Source organism: Somniosus microcephalus, chromosome 1 (assembly GCF_052327205.1).
Source record: "Somniosus microcephalus isolate GS21.2 chromosome 1, FLI_Smic_1.0, whole genome shotgun sequence".
NCBI classification, from domain to species: domain Eukaryota; kingdom Metazoa; phylum Chordata; class Chondrichthyes; order Squaliformes; family Somniosidae; genus Somniosus; species Somniosus microcephalus.
Window position 1 is genome coordinate 212382275 of NC_140987.1, and position 21041 is coordinate 212403315.

The window sequence follows — 21041 nt, forward strand, 5'->3', positions numbered from 1 at the left end:
GTTTATTTCTAGAGGGACAGAATTGAAAAGTAGTGAAGTTATGCTAAACTTCTGTCGAACCTTGGTTAGACCACTTACAGTACTGTGTTCAACTCTAGTCGCCATATAATATAAAAAGGATATAGAGGCACTGGAGAGGGTGCAGAGAAGGTTTACAAGGATGATACTGGAAATGCGAGAGTATACATATCCGGAAAGGATAAACAGGCTGGCTCTCTTTTCTTTTGATTAAGTGACCTAATAGAGGCCTTTAAAATCATGAAAGGTTTTGATAGAGTGGATACAGAGAGAGTATTTCCACTTGTGGGGAAGAGCAAAACTAGATGCCATCAATATAAGATAGTCACCAAGAAATCAAATAGGGAATTAAGAAGAAATTTCTTTACCCTGAGAGTGGTGAGAATGTGGAACTCGCTACCACAGGGAGTGGTTGAAGCAAATAGTATAGATGCATTTAAGGGGCGGCTAGATAAGCATATGAGGGAGAAGGGAATAGAGGGTTATGCTGACAGTTAGATGAGGAAAGATGGGAGGAGTCTCGAGTGGAGCATAAACACCGGCATGGACTGGTTGGGCCGAATGGCCTGTTTCTGTGCCGTATATCCTATGTAATCCTGCCACAGCAACACCCCCCCCCCCTTTCTTTTTTCCTTCCCTTTTCCCTCCTTGTAGCCAGGAATGTTTAGTTCTCATTCCTGCCCATGTTTAAACCAGGTCTTTGTTTTGGTCACGTTATCATAACCCCAAAATTTGCAGATGGCACGAAACTCAGAAATGTAGTAAACAGTGAGCATGATAGTAACAGACTTCAAGGGGACATAGACTGGTGAAATGAAGAAAGACTTGCATTTATATAGCGCCTTTCACAACCACCCGACGTCCCAAAGCACTTTACAGCCAATTAAGTACTTTTTGAAGTGTAGTCACTGTTGTAATGTAGGAAAATGAGCAGACACATGGCAGATTAAATTGAATGCAGAGAAGTGTGAAGTGATGCATTTTGGTAGGAAGAATAAGTGGATGCAATATAAACTAATTAGTATAATTTTAAACAGGGTGCAGGAACAGAGAGACCTGGGGGTGAACGTACATAAATCTTTGATGGTGGTAGGCAAGTTGATAAGTCTGTTAAAAAAGCATATGGAATCCTTGGCTTTATGAACAGAGGCATACAGCACAAAAGCAAGGATGTTATGCTAGACTTTTATAAATCACTGGTAAGACCCCAGCTGGAGTACTGTGTCCCATTCTGGGCACCACACTTTGGGAAGGATGTCAAGGCCTTGGAGAGGGTGCAGAGGAGATTTACTAGAATGATACAAGGGATACAGAACTTAAGTTACGTGGAGAGACTAGAGAAACTGGGGTTATTCTCATTAGAGCAGAGAAGGTTAAGGGGAGATTTAATAGAGGTGCTTAAAATCATGAAATGTTATGATAGAGTAAATAAGGAGAAATTGTTTCCAGTGGCAGTAGTGTCAGTAACCAGAGGGCTCAGATTTAAGGTAATTGTCAAAAGAACCACAGGCGAGATGAGGAGAAATTATTTTACACAGTGAGCTGTTATGATCTGAAATGCACTGCCTGAAAGAGTGGTAGAAGCAGATTCAATAATAACTTTCTAAAAGGAATTGGATAAATACCTGAAGGGGAAATATTGCAGAGCTATGACAAAAGGTAGGGGAGTGGGACGATTTGGATAGCTGTTTCAAAAAGCCGGCACAGGCATGATGGGCCGAATGGCCTCCTTCTATGCTGTATCATTCCACGATTCTATGATTTTTAAAGTCAGTTTGTTACAAGTCAGCAAATATTCTCCAAGTTCCAGTTATATACAGTCTGATTAGGAGTCTGATGTGAAGGCCAGAAAAGATCAAATGTAGGCAAATATTGAGGACGTTTCCAACTTTAAGTGTAATCAAGTACTGTAGTTTGTTATTGTTGTTGCTTGTGCAATCTTTAAAAGCATTGTCTCATTTTCAGGGAGTTTTTAGGCAGGCTTAGTCAGCAGATGTGGGGCTCGATTTTAATAGCCCTGAGGAGACGGGTCTGTTGGGAAAATCGGGAAAAATGGCTTCAGACACCCAACCCGCCTCCATCCCACCCCCACCCGATTTTCCTGAGTGTCTGTTTAGCTGCTCCCAAACTGACCCATCTCCAACAGGTGGGACAGGTAGTTAAGGCAGGGGACAGGTAGTTAACTGCCTTGCTAATCCTATTTTCATAGTGGTTTCTCATTTTCCTGCTTCTGGCTCCTGTTTCCTGACTAGTCAGAAACAGGCCAGGTTCAAGGAGACGAGTTGCTGGAGGACATGATTTGTATGCATTGGTGAAGTGCTTTAAAAGCACCCCTAAAACATGGCTGACATTCAAATGCAACAACTTTGCTGTTGTAGGTATGGGATAACATGTTGTACTTCTACTGACCTTCTGACTGTTCAAGCTGACACCCATCTGCAATGTGTCATGAATGGAATTATTTCAGGCCACTTCGACTGCGCTTGCAAGATTGCTACCTCAAATGAAATCTATAACAAGGGGATGGGAAACATTTATGCCCCCTCATCCTGGTCCTCATAAGCAGGAGATCAGCAGCTGCGTGGCTCACCACATATCTTCCTGGGAAGAGGAGTAGGAGGAGGATGAGGGGAGCCTTGCATGCCCTGTTGTGACCAATGCAGCATCCCTCCAGTTTACTGTTGCACGTCAACCAGGGTATGCACACTGCCATGCCACACTACAATAAGCTTACTCTTCGACCATAGGTGGCCACCATATGGCTCTGTAATTGCAGGCGACACTTGTCCAACATCATACTTCATCTCTGCTATAACTCTTATTTCCTATCACTTTTACCATCAGCATTACAAATGCAAATCGCCCTGAGCCCTCAATGCGCTTTTGCCATTTCGCAGAACACACAGGCCACACAATCAACTGTTTGACATAATTTATCTTTAACACATGACAAAATATACCAACAACAGTCAGAAAAAAAAGAAACATCACCCAAGTGAGACCCCTTGTGACTATAGGTGCTTAATCTTTCTCTTACACGTGCTTCTACGTGGTGCTTCCCCAGTGGCTTCAGCAGATGTAGAGGCACCTTGCTGACTAGGATGCTGCGCCTGCTTAGACGCCTTTGGTGGGCGTCCTCTGGGTTTGGCAGTCTGCTCTTCCTGCGGCTGTGCAGGGGCTGAAACGGCCATCTCAGTTGTCTCTGCAAAATGGGTCTCTGACCGAGGGCTCCTTAGTGGCATGGTTGTGTGAGCACTTTGAGAGGAGCCCACACTTCCTTCTGTCCTGGCAACAACATCCCTCTCATGGGTCAGCCGCACCTCAGTGCTGGCAAGTGGCAGGAGAGCACCTTGCTGCACTTCAGGGGGACCATGAGGACCCGTATCTGCACTGGCAGTCCTCCTCAAAAGGATGTCCATGAAGCTCTGGTCTCTCTGCTCAATAGCTGCCCATCGCTCCTCAAGAGATGTCATTCTATTCTGAACAGTCACCATATTTTCCTGACTCTGGCGATTTATTTCTTCCATGGCTGTAGCCATCCTTTCCACTGAGGTAGCCATCATTTCCACAGAGGTTGCCATCCTATCCCTGGTGGTGCGTTCATGCGCCATTGCCTCCACCACAGCAGTGCTGATGTTAGAGATGGACTCCTCCATTCTCTCCACACTCGCACTAACCCTGGAGGCAAACCCATCCAGAGACACCTGCACTTGTTCCTGTATTTCACGAACCACTCTTTTTCTGGATGGCCCCAGAAACACAGCGTCTGCATGCAGTTCAGCGGAGCTAGGAGAGTCCTGCGACTTCCACCGATGACTCTCCACTGCTGTCGCTGTCTCCACCATCTGCTGATGCTCACTTGTGCGCTGTGATAGACCAGGTGACAACACTATTCTAACTCGCGATGGCCCCACCGAGGTGTGCGTTGCTGCGCTGGTGCTGGGTGCGCTGAGTCCTGGTGACGCTAGTCCCTCGGAGGCTTCAGGTTCCTCTGAGGAGATGTCCGGGTCTTCGTCCTGGATCGTGGGGAGGGGGGCGCTCGATGGTCCTGTGGGAGAATAAAGGCTTGAATTAGACATCTGATATTGATGTAGTAGACACATCCTTTTGAGCAGATGATACAAAGCGATTCTCTATGAACATCATATTCCATTGCTTTCTGAGAGGGATGAAACTCTATTATGTCACCAGCTTCCTCTAGTGTGCCCGTCTCTCCGCCCACTTCCAGGTCCTTGCCACCTCCAACAATCTCGTTTGCTGCCTCCTCAGCACTGGCCAATGTTGCTAGGGTAGGTGTTCCTCCTCTAGTCATTGCTCTATCTTTTCCTGCAAGGAGGGATACAAGCGGTGTTTCAGCCACAGTGATGGAGTGAGTGTGATCGATCCCTACCATGGAAGCTTTGAGTGAGATGAAGATGGGGTAAGGTGCCAAGAGGGAGCTAGCTCCCTGTGCGTTGTTAGTTGTTGTCACTGCATGACAGCGAGAGCGAGTCTAAGGGGTGCATAGGCAGGATGCTGAAGTGATTCAGTACAGAGACAGAGATGGATAGGAAAGGTGCAAGGGAAGTAAGAGTAAGGTGGGATGTGAAGGAGGAGGCTTACAATGCAGAGTACTGGTGATGAGAAGAGAAGCAGAGTGAAGGTAAGTGAGATGGGATACTCACTTTTGATGTTCTCACAAGATCATTAAACCTTTTTCGGCACTGGATCCATGACCATGCATAAATGGACCTTGCACTCACCACCTGAGCAATGCGCAGCCAGGCTTCCTTGGTCTGCTGAGGAGGCTTCCTCTGGCCATCAGGAGGGAAGAGAATCTCCCTGCGCCCTCTGACAGCAGCCACAAGAACTTGGAGGGACTCATCATTAAAACGAGGAGCTGCCTTGCCTCTGGAAGAAGTCATAGCTTTGAAAAGAAGTGCAGGAAACCACAATGGAAAGGCTCAGGCTGGATGGCAGCTTTAAAAGCAGCTGCTATTATGACGCCATCAGAGGCGGCCAGCCGACCCGATCCCACTCATTGGACCGGCCAGCACACCTCCATGAAATTAACAAGGTACTTGAATAAAAATTGCAACTCTGCAGCTGTTCCCGCTGGAAGCGGCTCCCGAACCCGCCCACCACGCAACCCGACTCCAACCCGCCTCGGGAATTAAAATTGAGCCCATGATATCTACTGCAGCATGAACTTTTGTATGTGTTTCTTTTCATGAGAAGGTTTTCATTTTTAATAACTTTTTACTGCAGGCATGGACAATGATGTGATGTGCCATTGAATGTCTCACAAACTTCATAAAATGAGATGAAGCCACTTTAGAAGGAACACGAATGCTCCTTTCAATAAGAGGATAGTTCCATTTAGCTATTTCTAAGATACCAAAGACAAATAAACTGCACGTCTTCATGGCTTCATTCGGAAGAGATCAAAGACTATCAACTGTTAAACATAATTGAAATGAGTGTGTGAGGTAGATAATACTGCGTTGTTTACTTATGACTGGAATGTTCTTGGAAATAAGTTTTGCCTACATTGTCAGTATCATGTGTTGCACTGTGTTGGTTGTGGTGTGAGGGAGGAAGCAGGATCTTGAAAGCTTATGTTTCACTACTTACTTTGGACTCGTTGGATCTCATTTAACAAAATCTGCATGTTTTAAATGCTTAATAAAGAACAGCAACTAGGATTTATTTAGCTCCTTTTGACGTAGTAAAATGTCCCAATGCGCTTCACGAGACTAATCAGACATAAATTGTCAAAAATTAAAAGGAGATATTAGGACTTGTGACTAAAAATTTGGTCAAAGAGGCAGATTTTAAGGAGCGTTGAAAAGGAGGAGAGGGAGGGTGAGGCTTATGGAGAGAATTCCAGAGCTTAGGATCTAGACAGCTGAAGACACGGCTGCCAGTGGTGGGCGAAGGAAGTGGGGTTGCACAAGAGGCCAAAGTTGGAGGAACGCAGAGTTCTCTGAGGGCTGTAAGGCTGGAGGAGGTTATACAGCTGGGGAGGGGCGAGGTCATGGAGGGATTTGAACACGAGGATAAGAATTTTAAAACCTAAGGCATTGGTGAACTGAAAGCCATCAACAAGAACAAAGAAAGAAGTTGCAATTATATCACACCTTTTCAGGTCTGAGAAAAGTTCTAAAAAGTTCACATGAAATAAATTATTTTAAAATGTGATTGTTATGTAACGTATGGGTCAGCCATTTTGTGCATAGTATGGTTGCACAAAGAGCAATATAAGTTAAATGACTAGTTAATCTGTTTTGTGGTGGTGTTGGCTCGGGGAATAATGGTGGCCAGGGCATTGCAAGAAAATCTACTCTTCAATAGTACCATGGGATCATTAAGCAGTAACAGGAGAGTATATGGACACAATTTTTGCTCCAATGTTAATTACACTGACAATTTCAATGGCATGATCCACATTTTGTTGAATTTTCCTTGCAGTTTTTAAAATCTGGAGATATTGTTGAGCGTATTGGTATATCGAAAGCCTGTGATGTTAAAACATGTTTCCATTTTGTGTCCATTTGCGTTCTAAGGATTTGAAGAGTTGCCCCAGGACGAAGCAGCCTTGTAATCTGAGCTATTTGGATAAAGTTGTACCGAGCACTGATCCAGCAGAGGGCACCGACTGCATGCTTTTCTCAAAGGATGGAATAAAATGGTACCAGCCCACGACACTAATTAAGCTTTATCTACTAATGCAGGAGCACGCCAGTGAAGCCATCAAACTTGTACATGGAGACACTGCTAAAGGTACCTATATAGATGGAAACTGTGCAGTTACAGAATGACAGTTCTGCCTTTTCAAAAACATTTTAATTTTTTTCGCTTTTAACTTGATGGCTCATGGGAACAATACATTGCAGACATAATATCAGCAAGAGTTTCTTCACCAACTATATAAATATTTTTATTAACTGGTTGACACTTTTTCCCTGCCGGAATAAAAAAAAGTCTATTCAGCTCACCAAGCCAATTTCTTCCACAGACCCAAGTACAGTTTACACGGTCAGAGACTTTACCCAACTTACTTCACATCTTGGGGAGGTGAATAAGCACATGTACCACTTCTGTCTCCCTGATCCTTTGAGATAATCTAGTAAAACTTCAGGATATCAATCTGACACCATAATCACCACGGTGTAGCTTTGCCCAGTAGATTTATCTCTGTTCTTGTGTTCCACCCTCCGTAAACTTCAGCTCAATCAAAGCTTTGCCCGCATTCCTAATTAGCACCAAGTCCCGTTCACCCATCACCCCTGTGCTCGCTGACCTACATTGGCTCCCGGTCCAGCAAAATTCTCAACCTTGTTTTCAAATACCTCCGTGACTTTGCCCCTCCCTATCTCTATAATCTCCTGCGAACCTCAGAACTCTGCGTTCCTCCCATTCTGGCCTCTTGAACAACCCTGATTTCCTTCGCCCCACGATTGGTGGCCATGTGTTCAGCTGCTTGGGCCCTAAACCCTGGAATTCCCTCCCTGAACCTCTCCGCCTCTCTCTCCTCCTTAAAGCCTACCTCTTTGACCAAGCTTTTGGTCACCTATTCTAATATCTCCTTTTGTGGCTCAGTGTCAAATTTTATCTGATAACTCTTCTGTGAAGCACCACAGGATGTTTTACTATGTTAAAGGTGCTATATAAATGCAAGTTCTTGTCCCCACAGGAATAGTGGAGTTCCCCAAATATTTTATCCTCTGTTTGTACTGATCCTATGAATCTCAGTCTTTTCTTTTACCAGATATATATGTAACTCTTTTAAAGGAGTGAGTTGACTCTCAGTTACTGCTTATGGTGGAAGTCTGTTCAACATATCCACTATTATGTTTAGGGCAAAAAAAGATCTGATTTCTAATTTTGCTTGAGGCTTGTGATTTTTTTTTGGAATTAATTCTCTAATGTGATAACATTTTAGATTACCTCTGCTTACATCTACACTATCCATTCTATTCAAAGAGGACAGGCCAGGCCCTGTCAGTCTATAGACATGAAATGAACACTTAAGGAAAGGTGGGAGTCAGATTCTTAGCCTGTTATTAATTAACTTCTGGCAGTTGGTTTCTACAGTTGGTTTCTACAGTTATCATTGTAAAAGTCTGCAATTTTGCCATCAGCTATGCCAGTCTTTCCTGTCTCTGCTGTCATTGCAGTCCCCTCCCTGACACATTGGGCTCGAATTTCCAAGCCCCGTGGAGGCGGGTTTGGAAGCGGGAGTGGTGGGAAAATTGCAGAATCGGGGGGCAGGAACCCAACCCGCCTCCGTGCCAATGTCCCAGGAGGCGGGTGTCCGACCTGTGCTGGGATCTGCCTCCCCGAGGCGGGAAGGGGATTAGTGCCAATTAACTGCCTGTTAACAGGTAGTTAACGGGCAGTTTTTTTGCCTAATCCCTATGTTTAGCCCTGAAGTGTGGGCTTCCCGACGGCTCCGAACCACGCCAAGTTAGCAAGGTGGGCCGTCGGTCTGCAGGGGCTGGAGGGGTCGAGATGTCCGTTGTGCAGGTGAGTGATGGGTGCATGTGTGCAGAGGTATGTGTGTGAGGTAAGTGTAAAGTGTTTTAATAAGTTTTACTTACCTTTTACTTTCTCCTGCCGGCTTCCTTCAGTTCTCGGGAGTCCCTCAGTTCACCGGCACGGAAAGCAGAATGGCCGCTGAACTGTCAAAAGCTGCAGCATTCTGCTTTCTGGTCTGGAGAGATCTCTAACTGAGTCTGAGTAGAAGGATTTGAGTTAGAAGACAGATTGTCAGTTTGACAGCTTCACAGAGCTGTCAAACGCTGATTTTTCATCTGTCAAAAGCTCTTGACAGATGAAATGTCAATCGCTGACGTCACCAGGAACCAGGTGTCCCTTAATTGGCCTGCTGGGTGGGCTTAACAAGGTCAATCAAGGGAAAATAGCGTGGGTTGGCCACAAGTCGATGAAGGTGGGACTACAACCCAAAAAGTGGGAGTCCCGCCTCCATCACGTCCCCATTGACAAAATCCAGCTGAAATAGGGCTGTGTAGACCCAGTTCACATTTTTCCTCCCCGTCTGCTATCTACCAGCCCTGAAGTGTTTTGCCTACTTTCAGCAAGTGCCTTCTACCTTGTTCTTGCTGTAAAGTGGTTTTAGCAATACAAAGGCATACGGGGAATATTAGTAACATGGCCCTTCGAGCCTGCTCCGCCATTCAATATGATCATGGCTGATCTTCTATCTCAATACCATATTCCCGCTCTCTCCCCATACCCCTTGATGGCTTTTGTGTCTAGAAATCTATCTATCTCCTTCTTAAATATATTCAGTGACTTGGCCTCTACAGCCTTCTGTGTTAGGCAGCACGGTGGCATAGTGGTTAGCACTGTTGCCTCACAGCGCCAGGGACCCGGGTTCGAATCCGGCCTCGGGTGACTGTCTGTGTGGAGTTTGCACATTCTCCCCGTGTTTGCGTGGGTTTCCTCCGGGTGCTCCGGTTTCCTCCCACAGTCCAAAGATGTGCGGGTTAGGTTGATTGGCTATGATAAATTGACCCTTAGTGTTAGGGGGATTAAAATATGTGGGGTTGCGGGGATCGGGTGGGATATGTGTTGGTGCAGGCTCGATGGGCCGAATTGGCCTCTATCTGCACTGTGGTGTTTCTGTGATTTCTGTGATTTCTTAGAGAATTCCACAGGTTCACCACCCTCTGAGTGAAGAAATTTCTCCTCATCTCAGTCGTAAATGTCCTACCCCGTATCCTGAGACTGTGACCCCTCGTTCTAGACCCCCCCAGCCAGGGGAAACATCCTCCCTGCATCCCGTCTGTCTAGCCCGGTCAGAATTTTATATGTTTCAATGAGATCCCCTCTCATTCTTCTAAACTCTAGTGAATACAGGCCTAGTCGACCCAATCTCTCCTCATACGACACTCCTGCCATCCCAGGAATCAGTCTGGTGAACCTTCGCTGCACTCCCTCTATGGCAAGTATACCCTTTCTTAGGTAAGGAGACCAAAACTACACACAGTACTCCAGGTGTGGTCTCACCAAGGCCCTGTATAACACTAGTAAGACACCCTTGCTCCTGTACTCAAATCCTCTTGCAATGAAGGCCAACATACCATTTGCCTTCCTAACTGCTTGCTGCACCTGCATGTTTGCTTTCAGTGACTGGTGTACAAGGACACCCAGGTCCCTTTGTACATCAGCATTTCCCAATCTATCGCCATTTAAATAATACTCTACTTTTCTGTTTTTCCTACCGAAGTGGATAACTTCACATTTATCCACGTTATACTGCATCTGCCATGTATTTGCCCACTCACTCAACTTGTCTAAATCGCCTTGAAGCCTCTTTGCATCCTCCTCACAACTCACAATAATACAATACAATACAAATCGCTTTATTGGCATGATAAGGTACATCTTATGTTGCCAAAGCATCAAAATACATTTATGGTTGAACACATAAACGCGGTTCCATTCATACAGTGTATAAACAGGTATATCCCTGAGTTTATAAATATATTTTCGCCTTGTTTATATATACTCTTGTCTTAGTTTACTGGTTGTCCCTCTGTTCATGGCAAGCTGTAACATAGTGTGCCGCCAGTGTTACACAGCTTCTCTCCTCCCCCAGTAGGAATGGGAGTTTTTGGTTGTCAGTCAGATTTCTGAATTCAGGGCATATTTGTGAGAATTTTTGATAGAAATTCTCTCATGCCCTGATATTTTCCACAGGCTGTGAGGAAGTGCATCTCTGTCTCAACTACTCCCTGACTGCAGTGAGAGCATATCCTGTCTTCTCTTGGCAGCCTGGTCTGCCTGTGTCTGCCTTTTTCGATCGCTAGGCTATGTTCGCTAAGTCTGTACCTTGTCAAGGTTCTTCTCAGTTTGTTATCCTTTACCATGGTCAGGTAATCAGCTATGTTGTATTGTCTGTTTAGGGCCAAGTAGCAATTGAGTTTGCTTTGGGTTTTTGTTGTTTCTGCCCAATATGACAGATATTTTTCCTTTTGCTTAGCGACGATTGTGTTGGGTCGAATTCTTTGTGTTACCCTGTCACTGTCCTGGGGCTGGTTATTGTTAGTATTGTTATTAGTTACTTTATTGAGTCCCAGGACTAGTTGACTGAGGGTATTCTTCTTTATGGTCAGCTCTTGGCATTTCAGGGCGTCGTAGTGATAGCATTGGGGGTTGCTCATTTGTAGGTGATTCCAAAATTTGGTGGCTCTTTTTTGGATAGTGATTATTAATGGGTATTGGCCTAGTTCCGCCCTGCATGCGTTGTTTACTGTTTTCCTTTGAGTCCGGAGGATACTTTTACAGAATTCCGCATGTAGGATCTCAATTGGGTGTTTGTCCCATTTTGCAAAATCTTGTTGTGTTAGTGGTCCCCAGACCTCACTGCCATAGAGTGCAATTGGTTCAATTACTGATTTGAAAATTTTGAGCCAAATGCTAATTGGGATTTCTATTTGGATTGATTTTTTGATGGCATAGAAAGCCCTTCTTGCTTTCTCTTTCAGTTCATTCACAGCCAGTTTGAAGTTTCCCGTAGAACTGATTTTTAAGCCCAAGTATGTGTAGTGAGTGGTTTGTTCAATTTTGGTTGTTCCTACTGTGAAATTTATTGTGGGTCCATGTTGTTTGGATCTTTGCTGGAACACAAGGACTTTGGTTTTTTGGGGATTTATTGTCAGGGCCCAAGTCTGGCAGTACGACTCCAGCAGGTCCAGGTTCTGCTGTAGACCCTCCTTAGTTGGTGACAGCAGAACCAGGTCGTCGGCATAGAGGAGGAATTTAACCTTGGATTCATATAGGGTATAATCCCACCTAGTTTTGTGTCGTCAGCAAACTTGGAAATATTACATTTGGTTCCCTCATCCAAATCATTGATATATATTGTGAATAGCTGGGGCCCAAGCGCTGATCCCTGCGGTACCCCACTAGTCACCGCCTGCCACCCTGAAAAAGACCCATTTATTCCTACTCTCTGTTTCCTGTCTGTTAACCAATTTTCAATCCATGCCAGTATATTATCCCCAATCCCATGTGCTTTAATTTTGCACACTAACCTCTTATGTGGGACTTTATCAAAGGCCTTCTGAAAATCCAAATACACCACATCCACTGGTTCTCCCTTATCTATTCTACTAGTTACATCCTCAAAAAACTCCAGTAGGTTTGTCAAACACGATTTCCCTTTCATAAATCCATGTTGCCTTTGTCTAATCCCGTTGATATTTTCTTAGTGTCCTGTTATCACATTCTTTATAATTGACTCTAGCATTTCCCCTACTACTGATGTTAGGCTGTAGTTCCCGGTTTTCACTCTTCCCTCCTTTTTTAAATAGTGGGGTTACATTTGCCTCCCACCAATCTGCAGGAACTGTTCCATAATCTATAGAATTTTGGAAGATGACAACCAATGCATCCACTATTTCCATGGCTATCTCTTTTAGTACTCTGGGATGCAGATTATCAGGCCCTGGGGATTTATCAGCTTTCAGTCCCATTAATTTCTCCAGCACTATTTTTTTACTAATACTAATTTCCTTTAATTCCTCCTTCTCACTAGGCCCTTGGTTCCCTAGCATTTCTGGGAAGTTATTTGTGTCCTCTTCCATGAAGACAGAACCAAAGTATTTGTTTAATTGCTCTGCCATTTCCTTGTTCCCCATTATAATTTCTCCCATTTCTGACTGTAAGGATTAATCTTTTTCTTTTTACATACTTGTAGAAGTTTTTACAGTCCACTTTTATGTTCCTTGCAAGTTTACTCTCGTACTCTATTTTTCCCCTCTTAACCAATCTCTTGGTCTTTTTTTGCTGAGCTCTAAACTGCTCCCAATCCTCAGGCTTGCTACTTTTTCTGGCAACTTTACATGACTAGTATAAGTTGACTGGAACACAAACTGCTTGTGAGAGACACAAGCAGGAGAGGTGAGATAAACAGAGAAAGTTGTACTGCATTGCATTGTTAAGGACAAAACATTATCAGATATCCATTTTCAGTGCTAGCAATGCGTTTTTTTTTGCTGAATGTGGCATTAGTGAAATGGAGGCCAGACATAGTCGAAGCCAAAATCAACAAACAAGATTGGTCTGCAAACAGTCTTAAGTAATTGGCTAGTGTATAACTATTGTAATAAGTGACTATATTCCAAATATTTCCTGGACTGTTCTTTTAACTATGGAATTGTTACCGTGTGTTTGACTAATTTAAATTCAGGATCAAACATTTTTGGGACTGACATCCTGGTGTAAGTGGCAGGATGCACACACTGGTGACCTCTGCTCCTGAACCTGCCAAAGTATCTGGAGTCAGGGGGCATCACTTTTAGATTATGACACATTGCTGGTGGGGCGGGGGGTTGGGGGGCACTAGACTGGAGAGGCCACAAAACGCTGAAAGAAAACATGTTGTTCCCTCACCCTGACCATGCCCCCTCTGACATGCGCGGCCCTAAATAAGGCCCCATGGAAACTGGTAGAGAAGGCTATTAGCTGGATTAGCCATGTCCGTGTACTCCTGCTGACTTTAGTTAGGAATGTGCCAGAAGACCCAAAAATCCTTCTGTGTTTAAAGAATTAACCACCATTTTCATTCTGAAAGGTCAAACTATTTCAAAGAATTAAGAACAAATGTGTTCTCTGATTAATCATTTTCTCACAGGCGTCTACAAGAGAGATGGACCATATAAAGTCCTCATTGATCTGAAAGGAATCCCTGACCTCTACATGGTCACTATGGAACCTAGTGGCTTAAAGGTGTCTTCCAACATCAGCCTGAGTTCACTTATTGGCTACTTGAAACAGTATTCAGACCAGTCACCATCCTACAGCGTTATAGCTCGTCACTTGCTCAAGGTTGCTAATGGGCCTGTGAGAAATGTAAGTTTACTGCTAGTTTTGTTACAAAGAATGTTCTTAGTTTATTAGTTATCATCTAACTTTGATATTGAGGGTTGAACTACAGCTGTGACAATCAGTAGAAGATTAATGAACTTTGATTTTATTTTCAGAGTTCTCTACTTATGGAAGGGGAAGGAATGATTGGGTGTTTCAAATGAACCACCAAACTTCTGACTACTCAAACAAATGTCATGGCCTCTATGCCAGCCCACATTGCTTCTGCCTGCCCATTGCATCTATCTGCCTATTTTCTCTCTTGGCCCCTCTCAGGCCCTTCTCTCCTGTCTCCTCTGTTGTGGGTTCAAGCCCCACTCCAGGGACTTGAGCACATAAAGCTAGGCTGACGCTCCAGTGCATTGCTGAGGGAGTGCTGCACTGTTGGAGGTGCCGTCTTTCGGATGAGACATTAAACCAAGGCCCCGTCTGTTCTCTCAGGTGGATGTAAAAGATCCCATGGCACTATCTCGAAGCAGAGCAGGGGAGTTATCCCCGGTGTCCTGGCCAATAGTTATCCCTCAATCAACATAACAAAAACAGATTATCTGGTCATTATCACATTGCTGTTTGTGGGACCTGGCTGTGCGCAAATTGGCTGCCGCATTTCCTACATTACAACAGTGATTCCACTTCAAAAGTACTTCATTGGCTGTAAAGCGCTTTGAGACATCTGGTGGTCGTGAAAGGTGCTATATAAATGCAAGTCTTTCTCCCTGTCACCCAGTCTTGCCATCTTTTATTTCTCCCTCTCTGGTACTTTGCCCCCTTGATCTTTACTCCAATCTATCCCTACTCTTCTACCATCGCAGGCATAATTCCAACTGGATAAGCACACAGCTACCCTCTGTGCCGCTTTCAGCATTCTCCAAAGGGCCCATCAAGGCAGCCATTGCTGCTGCCTTACGAGAAACAACCCCAACTACCCATCCTCCTTTCTCACTGGCCTCCTCAACCAGTGTGCCCGCAGGGCCTAATTTCACCAACCTCCTTCCTGTCCCACTCACTCCACCCACCACTGGCCCCTTGGACTCTTCCCGCAATCAATATGACTGCCCTCATCGCACTTTGCTACAGAATGCCTGTTCACTCACAAACACTGCCTTAAACATCCATGTCCTTATTGTGGAAGATTGCCTTGACATCAAGGCTATTACTGAAATTTGGCTCAGCTGTGGTGATACCTTCCCCTTTGCTGAAGCCTTTCAGCCTGGCTATACTTTCCACAATCTGCCCTGCCCAAACCATTGTGGTGGTAGTGTGTCCCCTATCACCAAATCTCATCTTGGTCACTCCCTCTCCTCCTCTCAGACTTTCTGCTTTGAGCACCTTACATTTTCCACCCCTCTTGCCTATATTTTAAAATCCTCATTCTCTAACACCCCCAAGCCCTACCCCAAGTTTCTTCACTGAGCTATCGTCCCTCCTACATAGAAACATAGAAGATAGGAGCAGGAGTAGGCCATTTTTGGTTTCCATATTTAAGAAAAGATATACTTGCTCTCGAGGCGGTTCAGAGAAAAGGTTCACTCGGTTGATTCCGGAGATGAGGGGGTTGACGTATGAGGAAAGGTTGAGTAGGTTGGGACTCTACTCATTGGAGTTCAGAAGAATGAGAGGTGATCTTATCGAAACATATAAGATTGTGAGGGGGCTTGATCGGGTGGATGCGGGGAGGATGTTTCCACTGATGGGTGAGACTAGAACTAGGGGGCATAGTCTAAGAATAAGGGGCTGCCCTTTCAAAACTGAGATGAGGAGAAACTTCTTCACTCAGAGGGTAGTAAATCTATGGAATTTGCTACCCCAGAGAGCTGTGGAAGCTGCAACATTAAATAAATTTAAAATGGAGATAGACAGTTTCCTAGCAGATAAGGGAATTAGGGGTTACGGGGAGAGGGCAGGGAAGTGGACGTGAGTCTAGATTCGGATCAGCCATGATCCTATTGAATGGCGGAGCAGGCCCGAGGGGCTGTATGGCCTACTCCTGCTCCTACTGCTTATGTTCTTATGTTCTTAATCGGCCCCTCGAGCCATTCAATGCGATCATGGCTGATCATCCAAATTCAGTACCCTGTCTCTGCTTTCTCCCCACATCCCTTGATCCCTTTAGCCTTAAGAAATATATCTAACTCCTTCTTGAATATATTTAATGAATTGGCCTCTACTGCCTTCTGTGGCAGAGAATTCCACAGGTTCACCACTCTCTGGGTGAAGAAATTCCTCCTCATCTCAGTCCTAAATGGCTTACCGCTTATCCTTAGACTGTGACCCCTGGTTCTGGACTCCCCGCCCATCGGGAACATCCTTCCTGCATCTAGTCTGTCCAGTCCTGTCAGAATTTTATAAGTTTCAATGAGATCGCCTCTCATTCTTCTAAACTCTAGCGAATATAAGCCCAATTGACCCAAACTCTCCTCATACGTCATTCCTGCCATCCCAGATATCAGCCTGGTGAATCTTCGCTGAATTCCTTCCATGGCAAGAACATCCTTCCTCAGATAAGGCGACCAAAACTGCACACAATACTCAAGATGTGGTCTCACCAAGGCCCTGTACAACTGCAGCAAGACATCCTTGTTCCTGTACTCAAACCCTCTCGCTATGCCTTCTTAACCACTGCATGCTTACCTTCAGCGACTGGTGCACAAGGACACCCAGGTCTCGTTGCACTTCCCCTTCTCCCAATCTATTGCCATTCAGATAATAATCTGCCTTCCTGTTTTTGACACCAAAGTGGATAATCTCACATTTATCCACGTTGTATTGCATCTGCCATGCTTCTGCCCAATCACCCAACCTGTCCAAATCATACTGGAGTTTCTCAGCAACCTCCTCACAGCACACACGCCCACCCAGCTTTGTGTTGTCTGCAAACTTGGAGATATTACATCTAGTTCCCTTGTCTAGATTATTAATATATATTGTGAATAGCTGGGGTCCAAGGACCGATCCCTGCGGTACCCCACTAGTCACTGCCTGCCACTCGGAAAAAGAGCCGTTTATTCCAACACTTTGCTTTCTTTCTGCCAACCAGTTCTCTATCCAAGTCAATACCTTGCCCCCAATCCCATGTGCTTTAACTTTACACGCTAATCTCTTATGCGGGACCTTATCGAAAGCCTTTTGAAAGTCCAAATACACCACATCCACTGGTTCTCCCTTATCTGTTTTACCAGTTACATCCTCAAAAAATTCCAGTAGAATAGTCAACCACGATTTACCTTTTGTAAATCCATGTTGACTTTGTCCGATCCTGTCACTGTTTTCCAAGTGCCCTGCTATTACATCTTTTATAATAGACTCTAGCATTTTCCCCACTACCGATGTCAGGCTTACCGGTCTGTAATTCCCCGTTTTCTCTCTACCACCTTTTTTTGAATAGTGGGGTAACATTAGCTATCCTCCAATCCATGGGTACTGTTCCAGATTCCATCGAATGTTGGAAGATGATCAGCAATGCATCTACTATTTCTAGGGCCACTTCCTTAAGTACCCTAGGATGTAGATTATCAGGCCCTGGGGATTTATCGGCCTTTAATCCCGTCAATTTCCCTAACACCATTTCCCTACAAATACTGATTTCTTTCATCAGACCCTATGTTCCCCGACATCTCTGGGAGGTTATTTGTGTCCTCCTTTGTGAAGACGGAACCAAAACATGTATTTAATTGGTCTGCCATTTCTTTGTTCCCCATTATAAATTCCCCTGATTCTGACTGCAAGGGACCTATGCTTGACTTCACCAATCTTTTTCTCTTCACATATCTATAAAAGCTTTTACAGTCAGTTTTTATGTTCCCTGCAAGCTTACTCTCATATTCTATTTTCCCCTTCTTAATTAATCCCTTTGTCCTCCTTTGTTGAATCCTAAACTGCTCCCAATCCTCAGGTTTACTGCTTTTTCTGGCCAATTTATATGTCCTCTCCTTGGATCTTATGCTATCCCTAATTTCCCTCATTAGCCATGGTTGAGTCACCGTTTTTATTTTTATGCCAAACTGGGATGAACAAATTCTGTAGTTCATCCATGTGGCCTTTGAATGTTTGCCATTGCCTATCCACCGTCAACCCTTTGAGTGACATTCCCCAATCAATCCTACCCAACTCGCGCCTCATACCATCGTAGTTTCCTTTATTTAAATTCAGGACCCTAGTCTCTGAGTCAAATACTTCACTCTCCATCTTCATGAAGAATTCTATCATATTATGATCGCTCCGACCCAAGGGGCCTCGTACAACAAGATTGCTAATTAATCCTTTCTCATTACATAACACCCAGTCTCCTTGAGCCTCTGCACTGTGACTCCTCATCCTTGATGACTTCAATTTCCATCCCAACTCATCTTGCTCTCTCCACGCTGAATTCACTGACCTCCTGTCCTTCCTAGGCCTCTCCTACCCATATTCAGAGGCACCTCCTTGACTTTGCCATCTCACGTGGCCACTCTACTCCCAGGATCTCGATCACAGATTATGGCCATCTTTGACCACTTTCTTGTATTGCTCACCACCCTCAACCCCCATCTCCCTTCTAACCACATTTACTTTTGCATCTGTCCTGGAAAGAATTACTCCTCAAATCACTTGCATTTGCATTCTCTCCTCCCCACCACTTTGCCATGATACTTCTGCATCTATCGATCTGCTCAACCATTCCCTCACCTCCACCTTTGATGTGCTTGTCCCCAGTAAAACCTTTACTCTGTCTCATCCTGGCCATTCCCCCTAGTACGGCCCCCATCTTCACTTCCTCAGGTCCAAGGGGTTCAGGCCTGAGCGTATCTGACACACAACTGGTTTAGCCATCCATCACCAGATCTTACTGAACCACATCAAGCACTATCAGGCCTGCCTCTGACAAAATTGTTCAGTACTCCAGGATCATCCTGGAGAGCAAAGATAACACCATTCTTCATCTTCACTACCAACTGTCTCCTTAAACCCCTCTCCCTGCACTCTCCATCCTCACTTCCAACAAGTGCAAGGAGATCATGGACTTCTTTGTCACTATGATTGAGACCATCCGTTCAGTTGCCTTGGTCGTATCCTCCCATTCCTCTTGTCCACCAAGCCAAATCTCCCCACTGGCTTCCCCCTGCACTAGCCCTGAATCTTTCTCTAGTTTCTGACCTATGTGCCCTATCTAAGCTCATCTTGTCCAGGAGACCAACTTTCTATTCATTGATTTCCATTCCCATTGAACTTTCTTTCCTGGCTCCCATTCTAGCTGACATTGTAAACGGTTCCTTCTCCTCAGATATTGTCCCAGTCCCTTTCAAAACTTCTATTGTCATCCCCCCCCCTCAAAAAAGCCACTCTTACCCTCTCTGCTCTAGCAACCTACCGCCCCATTTCCAACCTCCCTTTTCTCAAGTCCTTGAACATTTTGTTGCCACCCAAATCCATGCCAATCTTTCCTGCAACTTCATGTTTGAATCTCAGGTTTCCGCCCCTGCACTGGAAAAGTCATAAATTACATCCTTTGTGACTGGGGTGTATTTTCTCTCCTTGTCTTCTCCGCAGCCTTTGACACGGTTGACCACAATCCTCCTTCAGTGCCTCTCCTCGGTGGGACTGTCCTCTCATGGTTTCACTCTTACTATCCAGTCATAGCCAGAGCATCCTCACAGTAGTTTCTCTTCTTGACCATGAACTGTTATTTCTGACGTCCCCCCAAGGAGCTATTTTTGGACCCCACCTCTTCGTCATCTACATATTGCCCTTTGGTGACATAGTCAGAAGACATGGGGTCAGCTTCCACATATACACCATCTCCCTTGACCCTTCCACTGCTTCTATGTTGTCAGATTGCTTGCCCAACATTCAGCCTTGGATGAGCTGCAATTTCCTCCAGTTAAACATTAGGAAGAACAAAGTCATTGCCTTCGGTTCTCTTCTCAAAACCTGTTCCTTTGCCACTGATTCCATCTCTCTCCCCAGCCACACTTCAGGTTGAGCTAGATTATTTGCAACCTTGGCATCCTATTCAATCCCAAGCTGAGCTTCTGACCCCATATTCTCTCCATTACAAGACTTCCATCTCATAATATTACTCACTTCTGCTTCACTCCATCTGCTGCTGAAGACTTCATCCACACCTTTGTTACTGTTAGGTTTAAGATACTCACTATCCTTTCCTTATATGGACTCAGAGATAGAGAGATGTCTGATGATTAATCTTTATTGATGAACACACTAATAGAACAGCAACAGCAGAAACATTAAAAAAAACTTCCATAGCAAGTGCTTTGCCATTGGCACACATCACTGAAATGAAACAGTGCAGATTAACCCTTTTGAGTACGGAATATCTTTTGGAACTTGCACGTTTGTTAACTTCCACAAATGATTTTTCCTTTTGGAGGGTGAGAGTGGGATAGAACTGATTCGGAGAGGGTGCTCATGAGAACATTATCAAGAAAACTCAAACTGAGAACTCATCTGGGATTCAGAAGCCGCATTCTCTCATCACGTACATTAGCCCTGTACAAGACTAGGTAGAGTTCCTAAAGTGCACTGGTGTGCAGTACCTTTATATAGTTAATCATGTACGATAAACATGAGTTTAGTAAGTAAGCGTGTTTCTACTACCTGCAGTTATTGTGTGAAAACATATGGCTAATATGTCATCACTCAAGCAGACACATTGATCATCACTCCTTTCAATGCATGCTTATTCCTACTATCTGTTTCTCTGGACATTCTCCACCCATGAGTGACTGTGCCTGTCCTTGATAGCCTTCACTTCCTTATCTTCTTCAGATATTTATTACAAAGAGTCTTCTTCTCCTTTCACACTCCTCTTCTGCTTTCCAGACACCCTGGCACCAGTCCAACAATTAACATTCCATTCTCACACCATCCTGCACCTAACTGCTGTGTTTCTGTATCCCGAGACTGGCTTAATCCCATTTAACCCCTGCTACCATCATAACCTAACCGTGTATGTAATGCTGGCTATTCTACCTTGTTTATTAACCTATGCAGTTATCTCCAGACTCCACTATTCCAATGCTCTCTTGGCCAGCCTCCCATCCTCCATACTCCATAACTTCAGTTCATCCTATCACACACCAATCCCTGCTCACCCATTCCCCTGATTCTTGCTAACTTACATTAGCTCCCATTCCCTCAACGCCTCC

The 21041-nt window shown here is 44.6% G+C and overlaps 1 protein-coding gene across 3 annotated transcripts in view; it reads left to right on the forward strand.

Moving 5' to 3' along the window:
- Nucleotides 1-21041, forward strand: part of LOC147124569 (xanthine dehydrogenase-like) — a 268524-nt gene that overhangs the window by 157222 nt on the left and 90261 nt on the right. For all 3 annotated transcript variants that reach the window (XM_085989524.1, XM_085989530.1, XM_085989522.1), the window contains 2 exons: nucleotides 6564-6780; nucleotides 13664-13881. In XM_085989524.1, the coding sequence (XP_085845650.1) occupies nucleotides 6564-6780; nucleotides 13664-13881 (435 nt within the window). The remainder of the gene's footprint in view (nucleotides 1-6563; nucleotides 6781-13663; nucleotides 13882-21041) is intronic.